The sequence below is a fragment of the Lactuca serriola genome, chromosome 9 (genome assembly GCF_051521515.1).
Source record: "Lactuca serriola cultivar US96UC23 chromosome 9, Lser_US96UC23_V15, whole genome shotgun sequence".
NCBI lineage: Eukaryota > Viridiplantae > Streptophyta > Magnoliopsida > Asterales > Asteraceae > Lactuca > Lactuca serriola.
In genome coordinates this window covers 159,677,006-159,687,997 of record NC_136416.1, presented here as the reverse complement: position 1 = coordinate 159,687,997, position 10,992 = coordinate 159,677,006, and the positions used below count along the sequence as shown (strand labels likewise).

Below are 10,992 nucleotides of genomic sequence, written 5' to 3'. Positions count from 1 at the left end.
CAAATAGCATATAACACATAACTAAACATACCCTACTATAATCCTATCCTTAGGCCTCGCCTGTCTTGGGCCCCGCCCCTATCCTGTCACTAGTGAGTCATGGAACCCCGTCCAAGCTCCTACTGTAAGTGAGATACGAGCCCACACCCACACTCACTCCATACCTATCTCGGGCCTCGCCCATGCTCTGTTACTAATGATATATAGAACACCGTGCATACTCTGCTATTGGTGATATACGGGACCTCGCCCACACTCACCTTCCTACCGGGCACATACATGCATCACACATACAACAAGTATACTCTATCAAGCAAACCATTCCTTGGGCACCCGCCCGACATCGGACCTTGGTCCTGGATATCATAATAGAAAAAAGTGTCTAGATCCAACCCCCGGTTCTTCCTACTCATAACTACATGGGCCGGCATTGTGGCCTTAGACCCATTCACACAAAAGGGAAACTGACCTGCATTGTGGAACTCTTGCTGATAACCCTCTGACTGCTGACTAACAATTCTCTGAAACGCTGCTACACTAGCTCCCCGAACTACCAATATCAACATACATAACACTTAGATCCAAACAGAACTCTTAGAAGCCGTCAAAGTCCACTCTATCCAAAGTCAAAGTTCTGGTCAAATTCAACCTTCTTGACTGACTCTACTCGCTGAGTCACCCCAAGACTCGTCGAGTCCATGAATTCAGAAACTCCCATAAAACGACTCAACTCGCCGAGTCACCCCAAGTCTCGTCGAGTTCAATGATCTCTGAGTCTTATCCTGCCCAACTCACTGAGTCACCACTTAACTCATTGATCTAAGTCTTAACCAGAAAAGGTTGAGGTTTTGCGATCCAACTCGTCGAGTCCAAGAACAGACTCGCCGAGTCCATGGCAATATTCAATAGACTTGTCGGGTTGTTCTTCTAACTCGTCGAGTTCCTGCCTATATTCATCCAACTCGCCGAGTGCACCCATGTGACTCGCCGAGTAGCTTCAGTTCTTAATTTATACAGTGGCTTTTCGAGCCATACAGGGGCTCCATCTTGTAGATCCACTCTTCCAAAGTCTATTCCTCACGTAACGTTGCAAACTTTACGTGAAACCAAGGAGCTATAGGCTTAAAACACTCTAGGGCTAGGGTTTGGGGCAAACATACTTAACCAACACACCAAAAAATGATACTTTATGGATCTATGGGCCAAGACACACCTAGATCTGAAGTAGCAACCTCAGATCTGGACTTCTAACTCAAAAAGGCTCCTTATCATACCAAAATGGCCCCAAAACATCATCCATGAGACGATCTAGAAGCAACAAAGGCAAGGTGACAGATTGTTACCTTCAAACTGATGCTCAAAAGGTTGAATCCTCCATCTCCTTAGTGGTCAAATCCTCCAAACCTTCCTCTTGCAAAAGCCCCAAACTCACTTTCTTCCTTCTCTCACTCAACTAGGGTTTGGAATTGTGTATAGCAGCTTCAGACCGACAAGGGGGACTTAGGAGAGGACTTAAGGTCCTTTAAATAACGTGCAACCCTCGGATTAGGGCTTTCCTCGATCAGACCAGACTTGCTGAGTCCACTTTACGACTCGTCGAGTCAGTCACTTATTCCATAACCCGGATCCTGCTCTGACTCGTCAAGTTCACCTATGGACTCTACGAGTTGACCCCCTTGACTTAGGGTTTTCCTTTCCTTTCTTGGTCTTTCTTATTCTGGGTGTTACAAAACAACATTAAAAAACTGCAAAAAACATCACCAAAAAAACTATACAAAAACAACATTAAAAAACTACACAAAACAACATAAAAAAACTGCACAAAACAGCTCAAAAACCACACAAAACAACTATCAAATGTGTAGAAAGCAGCAATGAAATCTGTAAAAAAAATTGCACAAAAAATTGGATATAAACAACACTTTAAAGCACATAAAAACAGTTAAATACAAAATTTTACCATCTTAAAACTTTAATCATCCACAGTAAGGGCGGATATAGCTTGAGGCAAGTCTTTCACTTCTGAAACAACAAAAATTATACATTATATTTTATAAAACATGAAACTATAAAACTTAATAAAGCAAAGTCATATCGTCTTCATAATTTTCAAGAGCTTCAATACTTTCCTCAATATCAATAGGAACATTTTTGGACCTAAGCCAATTTTGACAACATATCAATGCTTTCACCTTTTTGGGGGTCAATGAGCTACGAAATGCATCAAGAATGCGTCCGCCGGTACTAAATGAAGATTTTGAGGCTACAGTTAAGGCAGGAATTGCCAAAACATCCCTAGCAATTGCCGCAATGATAGGAAACCTTGCTTGATTTTTCTTCCACCAAGTAAGTAAATCGAACTTGTTGTCCAAAGACTCACATTGCTCACCCAAATACCAATCCAACTCACACTTTGTAGCTATAATTATCAAAAAATATTACAATAAAAAAATCAATTATGTAAGTATAAATAACAAAAATAAAAGAAAGATAGCTTGTAAATTACCTATACCACTTCAGTTCTCTTCCAACAGTCTTTTGTATTGGTTGTTCAAAAAAGTTGTTGGATCATCATCAACATCAATAACAATTTCTTCTTCAACATTTTCGGAGCTACTTGTCGGATTTTCATTAATAAATCCAACTTCATGTGAGTAATGAGCATACAAATCTCGCAATACTTTCTCTACATGATCACACAAATTTTTGGCTTTTTTTTCATCATAAGTTTGGCTAATAATGAAGGAAACATAACCTAACTTGTATCGTGGATCAAGAATTAGAGCAATAAACAAAAACACATTTATGTTTGATGAATTGCTCCAATACTTATCATATTTCCCCTTCATTTTAGCAGCCATCTTTTTAAAACCGTCATCACTTGTTATCATCTTTTTTTAATCATTGCCCCAATGCCAAAGACTTCATGAAAGTAATTGTTGCTAGTTACATACAAAGAGCCAGAAATACGCAAAGTAGATGTATAAAAACCTCTCAAGAAAGGTAACATACACCTAACATGCTCCAAATACTCTTCATTTTGCAACCCCTTCAATGATAAAAGCTCGGACCTGTACTTACTATCTTGCTCCTCCAATAAATCAAAAGCATCTTGAAACTTGATGGCACTTTCTAGCATCAAGTATGTTTAATTCCACCTTGTTTCAACATCAAGAGAAACAAGGCATTTATTCTTAATTTTCATTTTCTCAACACATCCCTTAAAGCGTTGAAGCCTAGCTGGAGAAGACCTCACATATTTCACAGCTGATCGAATTCGGGTTTTACTTGTGTCTACATCTTTTAAACCTTCTTTAACAACAAGACTCAAGATATGGGCATAACATCTCATATGCAAATGTTGACTATCCAACACACTATGCTTCCATGCATTCAATCTTCTTTTTAGGTATCGAATACAAAGGTCATTTGAACTAGCATTGTCAACTATAACTGTGAAAACCTTGTCAATTCCCCAATCAAGTAAGTTCTTCTCCACATATTTTCCAATGATCTCACCAGAATGACCAGAAATAGGACAAAAGTTTATTATTCTTTTGTGAATGGTCCAGTCTTTATCAATAAAATGAGCTGTCAAACACATGTAACTAAGATTTTGCCTAGAAGTCCACAGATCGGTTGTTAAAGAAACCCGTTGTCTGTTCTTAGAAAAAATACTTCTTCAACTTTTCTACTTCTAACTTGTATATTTCCAAACGATCATTAGTAATAGTGGTTCTTGAAGGGATTTGAAATTGTGGTTGCAACATGTTCACAAGGTCACAGAACCCTTCTTGTTCGACAGTCTTGAAAGGTAATTCGTCAATAATGATCATTCTAGCACACAAATATTACACTTGGTTTGGTCAAATTTCCAAGGGAAAAATGTAGATATGCTTTCTCCGTTCTCTTGTATAGAAGCTTGGTTTTGAAACATCAATAGCTTTTGTTTTTTGTCAATGTTATCAGGGTTCTTAATGTAACGTGTTGTATGATTCCGCATAGCACTAGTTCCATTCTTACTAGGACAATGCAATCATCTAGTACAATGCTTACAAATGGAGTAATCAACATCATTAGGATCTCTAGTAAAATGTTGCCATGCGTCGGAAGTATCCGCTTTTTTCTTTCTTTTTTCAGTCTTTTTCCCTTCATCCACTTTCTTGGCATTTTCTGTTGTAGGTGAAGGATTAACACTTTCATTTGAACTTCAATAGTGTTGTGTTGGTAAAGAATCAACATCAACCTCCATTTCAGCGATTTTTTTTTCTGAAAATCAATAAGTCATAGTCCCAAACAAGTCAGGAAAAACCTATTTTTTGTTGGAGTTCAAATATAGACATAATTCAAATACCATACAGATTACAGGCATACATGCATACATTGATACAATACATAATCTATAAGACTATAACAGTAAACAGATAGTCAATAACTCAATCAGAGACCAAAAATTTGTGAAATATGGGATAGATGATCAAATGAGAAAATGAGACCTATGTTCGTCACCTGGTCCTAAGTAATATTACTTAAATCCATGAATATTAAACAATAAATCATAGCTTTGACTTAAGGATTTTAAAGGTTTGTTGTTTGTGAAATAAGATAAAACAGAAGGGGTAATGTCGAGAATACGAGAAGTGATGCAGGTAAGAACAAATTGATGAAGAAAAAAATGAGAAATCAAACCAAGTGAGGGACCGATGACTGCTTCGACGTCGATGTACGTTAGCTGTCGTGACTGCTTCTTCCTTTTTGACTTGCGACTCTCGAGCTCCTGTAATAACGACGTCGCTGATGAGGGCAATGGTGGAATTCCGGCGAGACGATGAAGAATGGTGTGAGTGTTTGAGTGAGTGGAAGAATGGAAGTCCGAACGAGGGTCGAGGAACAATGGCCGATGATCGTGTGATCATTGATTTGTTGTTGGCTTGTTGCTTGAATTGTTGCCCTAAGTGATAGAATGAGTAGAGACTACACAGATCGAGTGCCATTTGGGCCGTTTAGAATGGGCTATAACAAATTTGTAATTAAACTTTATATTCTTTTATTATATTACATAATAGAAATAATATATATACATATAAATAATATAATACGTTTCGGTTCGGGTATTTGCGGGTATCTAAATATCCAAATCGAAACGGACCCGTATATACCCGGTTTTTTCGGTTTCAGTTTTTTTCGGTTTTGGATCGACCGGATCGGTTCGGTTTTTCGGTTTTGCGGTTTTTTTACACACCCCTACTTTCCCTTTCATTGTATTTGTGCTTCTCTTTGATAATAATACAAAACCCTAGCCGTTATATGTCTTTCAGTTGCTAGTTTACACCAGCCATGTATGATTAAGCTGCAACCAAACAAGAGTGGATTTTGGAAATGAAGGAAGAAATTGATGCCCTAAATTAGGAACCATATGTGGGATTTGGTCCTAAAATTAGATGAACTGAAGCCCATTTCATGAAAGTGGGTATTTAAGATAAAACGTAATGGTGATGGATCGATTAGTTGATATAAGGCGAGTCTGGTAGCCCGTGGTTTCTCACAGCAATACGGGTTGGATTATGAGGATACTTTTAGCCTGGTGGATAAGTTAACCACAATTAGGGTTTTGTTAGCTTTGGCGGAAAGTAAAAGTTGGAAACTATGTCAAATAGACGTGAGAAATGCTTTCCTATATGGTGACTTGGATCATGTAATCCATATGGATCAACCTCGTGGCTTCAAGAGTAAAAGTCAACCAAGGTATGTGTGTAAACTCAAGAAAGATTTATATGGCCTAAAACAATCTCCAGGGGCATGGTTTGGAAAAATGGATGAATTTCTTGAACATAACGGGTATACAAGTATTCCATCAGATGCAAGTTTATTTGTGAAGAAGGTTGGAAACAAAGTTGCATTGGTTCTCGTTTATGTCGATGATTTGATAATCACAAGACATTTGGAAGATATGGTTAATCAACTCAAATATAACCTGATTACTCGTTTCCACATGAAAGACTTGGGAAGGCTGAAACACTTCCTAGGGCTCGAACTAAGTTATGATGATGAAGGCATAGTTTTGCATCAGCGGAAGTACTGTATTGATTTGTTGAAAAGGTTCATAATGTTGGAATGTTGTTGAGTATTTGAGATACCGAAACTGATTTGGCATTTTTGGTTATTTATGGAAGCCTATTTTAGGGTTTTGTATTTTTGGTAAATGTTTTATTTTCCTTACAAATAAACATTAGGTTAGCTTGTGATGCAAGCTTTTTCCCGGAAAAGAGTCACTCTATACGTTCATTCCAAAATAATTGAGGCACAGAAGCTTTTCCATATTACTTGCATATTATGGTGATTGATTCATGATTATTCTTAAGATTTCGTATTCGTCATCTCGTTTTTTGACTTAACAAGTGGTATTAGAGCAAGTTCTTGTAGATCTCGGCGCTTTTTGCAAAAAGCGATTAGATATGGCGAAATTTTTCATGAATCTCACTTAAAGTTTTGTACGTTTTCTAAAAAGGAAAAGTGAAATGTCTCGTATTATTGCAAAACCCATTTAGATCTGTTATATTCTACACATTCTATCATCTGATTTGTTCTTAATTCGTGTTTTGAAGTAAAAATAGAAGAAGAAATTCAAGTTTTATTATCATATTTGTGCTTTGATTTGTTTTCTCTCTCTAGAAATCATCTCAGATCCGTTTTCTCTCTCTCTAGAAATCATATCCGATCTATTTTTTCTATGTTCAAGTTTAGTTTCTTGTTGTAGATCTAATGGATGAAACAGATTTATTGTTTGACTCCATTTTAGGACTAAGATTGAAGGTTACTAAACCAATCTATGTGTAACATCCCAAAAACTAAGGATAAAAATTTCATTTTTTTTATAATCAAAACACAGATGTAACTTGATCCACACATTTAAAATCATTTCTAAATAAAACAATTACCAGAGTTAAATCCTAAAATCAAATATTATGGAAACAACATGTGTATGTGCTACGATTAAGTCGGGCCCTCCCCTTTCGATCCAGAAGTATCTGAAACCATAAACGACAAACTATAATCACAAAGCTTAGTGAGTTCCCCAAATACCACATACCACACATACCAATCGAGCCATAAATAATATGCATATCATCGAGCCATACATATTATACATATACAACAATCAATAAGGGTGCTATGTGTCATCCATCGTCTTGCCATTATGCCACGAGCCGCCTCGTGGTCTTCCTTGCCAGGATGGGGGCCAAAACCCTGGGTCTTATTGACAAGTTCCAAGAGCCACCTCGTGGTCTTCCATTCAATCATCACAAAGAAAACTAGCATACAATCTACCATTACTAACTAATTAACTGCCAGATTTTAGACTCCGATCTTGCATACAGTTTGCCAGAAGCCGCCTCCTGGTCTTTCATACAACTGCCAAGGGTTACCCTCGGGTCTTCCTACAATACATAAACCAAATGGGCCAGCATTGGTGCCTTTGACCCATAGAACAGTGAGAAGACTCAGCTCGAATGCAGAAGATCACTGCAATAAATCTTTAGTTGCTGGCCTAATGAACTCCCGAGCTATCCATACCAAAATAACACCCAATTAAGAATTAGGTTCCAAACTATAATCCATTATCCAAACTTGGGGTAAAATGATCATTTTACCGCTGACCCAACATGAACCAAACTGAGGCCCAAGACCAAGACCAATAAGGCCTAAAACCGAAAGATCCACAAAGACCCACTAATGGCCCAATTTTCCAAATTGGGCCCAACCCCCATATGGGCCTTATCCTAAACCCAAAATTCCCTTAGAACAATAATTAATCCCATACTACCCAAAAGGCCCAATGCAAAAGATGACCCAAGAATACGAAGCCCAAAAACACACCAAGCCCAAACCACGCCGAACGCAGGGTGTACGCTCAACTACAATGGGCGTACACAAGGAAACTTGGATCGCGACCAAAATATGGTACCATCAGTTATGCGGGGCGTAACCGCGATTTCTCCAAATCTCAGAACACGTCTTAATTTGTTAAGTCCTTGCATCAAAACCTCAGAAGACCTTTCAACAAAGCTCTTAATGCATAAAGTCGGCACCTTTATGCATTTACATGGCTTAATGGGATCCAGTGACCATCTTAATCCATTAAGACCCAACTAGAACATGCATGGACCATTTCTAAACATCAACCAAATACTTTTATGAACTTATAACCTCAAAATGCTAGGAGTAGCAACTCAAAGCTCTTGGAGTTGTGTCCAACCACTAGATCTCACCCATTAGGTCAAAATGGGACCAAAACTCACATATTCTTAAATCTCAACTTCTAATGAGCAAGATAAGAACTTTTTACCTTTAAAGAGCTAGAAATGGAGCAAAGAGTCGAGATCTACAATCCTTCCCTTGATTTACCACCTTGCACAAAGCTTCCCCTCTTGAATATTCACTAAAACCTACCAAAGATGCACAAAAAGAGCTCACAACACTCTTGGATGAGGTAGGGTTCGAGATTAGGGTTGGAAGACAATGAAGGATGAAAGAAAGGCCGACACTTGGGACTTAAGATGTTTAAATAGTGAGCCAACCCTAAAATTTAGGGTTTGGGGATCCAACTTATTATGTTGGGCGTAATGTCTGTATGTTGGGCGTACAACTTTAAATACCCGCATCCACTTACCAACTTACGTTGCGCGTACTCAGCCAAACACGTGCATACCCTCCTTACATGCAAGGGACCGATTTTCCAACTATTTCCATTAGGGGCCAATTCTGCCAATATCTTCAAAATGCCATAACTCCCTTATCTTAGGTCCGTTTCCAATGAACCTTCTATGCATGGAAAGGTGGTGAGAAGCCCTATACTTTTAACAACACACCTAAGCCTTAAAACCTCCTGAACAAAACCTAAAATCCATAAAAGAATGAATTATCAAATTACGATTATACCCTTTACCTTCGAAGACACAATCAAACACTTGGATCACTTAAACCATAACACCCACACCCGAGAATGGCCAAATTCTTCCTTTCCCAAGGTCCTACGCCTCATTACAATAGATGATTGGGCCACAACCTGGAATAATGAAGCAAATCCGGAACCATGTGTTACAACTCTCCCCCACTTAAATTAGATTTTGTCCTCAAAATCGCTCCTTACTAACACTCATAACATAACCATCAACCTGAGGAACGCAACCGAAAATTCCGCACAAAAGAACAACATACCCAAACAACTGAGCCCAACATAAATTTTCATTCCAAAGAAAACCCTTAGCCCCCGAAGAAGAACAACCCTTAGCCCCTGAAGAAAAAACCACTTCTAACCTTCTGAACCCTCAAGTCCACATTGGTCTAACTCCCTGACAGAATGTCCATGTTGAAACAATACCAAACCAAACCTTCATTGAATAACATACCAAGCATACAATTCTAACCCTAATCATCCTGATGCTACCAAAAGAACAAATTCGCTGACCATAACCATATGCAGAACACCTATACTTAACAGGAGGCTCAGATAATCCTTCGAGTAGAGGATCCATCCCTGAAACGGTTAGACTCAAACGAGAGCTGCGCCACCGAATCAAATCAATTACTCTGAGATTATTCAATCCCACTGCAAGTGACTTAGAATTTCCCGACCAACAAGCTACCCCACACGCAAGAATACCAGAGCATTACCACTGCTTGAAACACCATACTGCCTCCTAGCCACTTCCCCAAAGTAGTCGATACCTCCCTGGTCATATAAATCACTATGTATAAGATCCAACACCTTGCTTTCCCTAACAACATCTTTGAAAGGTTGTCTAGTGATTTTAGTTAGCATGCATGTTTTACATTTTTCATTATTTTGCATATCAAAAGCATGAATTAAACTCATTTTAGACATGTCTTTTAATCTCTTGTAATAAATGTTTCTTAGTCTAGCATGCCTTAATTCAAATTTATGAAAATTATTGCTAGTATTACTAGAAGCCATGCAAACATAATTATCACTATAAGGATAACTAATATTAAACCTAATCATTCCATTACATATATAGCCAAATCCCACAAAAGAACCATGTCTTGACAAGATGTACTTGTCGCTTTCTAACACTTGTTTGTAACCACAATTATTTAATACAATTTCAGACACGAGATTCTTACGAATCCCTGGAACATATAAAACATTGTTCAAACACAAACATTTCCCAGAAGTAAAAGTAAGTAAAATAGATCCTATGCCCTTGATTGGTTCAGTTGCAACATTTCCCATCTTCACAACAGAGCCATCTTCTATTGGTTGAAATTTCTTGAACCAATATAGATCTTTGCAAACATGACTTGTTGCTCCCGAATCAACCCACCTTGCAACATTATTATTATGTACATAAAATGCTTCAGAAATCACAAAAATATAATTCTGAATATATTTAGAATTCTGCATGAAAACAGAAATCTAACCTTGTTGCTTTTCTGGATCCTTGGATCCACTTGGTCCAACACCATACTTGTTCACTTTGTGAAGACAACAATCTTTCTTGAAGTGACCCGGTTTGTTACAATTCCAATAAACCAACTTAGCCTTCTTGTTTGAAGACTTGTCATCCTTTCCTTTAAACTTCCTTTTTTCCATTAGACTTCTTGGGATTCTTTAAACTTTCTCCTTCCACCATGTTCACAGAGGAGGAACCAACTTGGTTCTTGCCTTTAGGATTGTTATCAAGTTCTTGAGTCCTTATGGACTCTTCAATCCTTAAATGGCTTCCAAGTTGAGTCAAAGTCAGTTCCTATTTGTTATGTTTGAGATTGTGTTTAAAACCCTTCCAGGAAGGGGGTAGTTTGTCAATGATCATAGCCACAGAAATGGCTTCATCCATTTTCAGATTGTGTTGAGCAAACTGTCCCAAAATCCTTAACATTTCATGGAATTGTTCCATAACAGGCCTGAATTCAACCATCTTGTAACCCATAAAGTTACTGACAAGAAGCTTCTTACTAGAAGCATCTTCA

The 10,992-nt window shown here is 38.0% G+C and overlaps 1 protein-coding gene across 1 annotated transcript; it reads right to left on the bottom strand.

Annotated features, from left to right (window-relative positions):
- Positions 1–3,148: 3,148 nt before the first annotated feature.
- On the bottom strand, positions 3,149–10,615 carry LOC145076206 (uncharacterized). The gene is made up of 5 exons (XM_079022165.1): positions 10,444–10,615; positions 10,186–10,377; positions 8,821–8,898; positions 4,057–4,173; positions 3,149–3,591 (listed from the first exon to the last, which is right to left on the bottom strand). The coding sequence occupies exons 1-5, from the start codon at positions 10,613–10,615 to the stop codon at positions 3,149–3,151; spliced, it is 1,002 nt and encodes a 333-aa protein (XP_078878291.1).
- Positions 10,616–10,992: the final 377 nt, after the last annotated feature.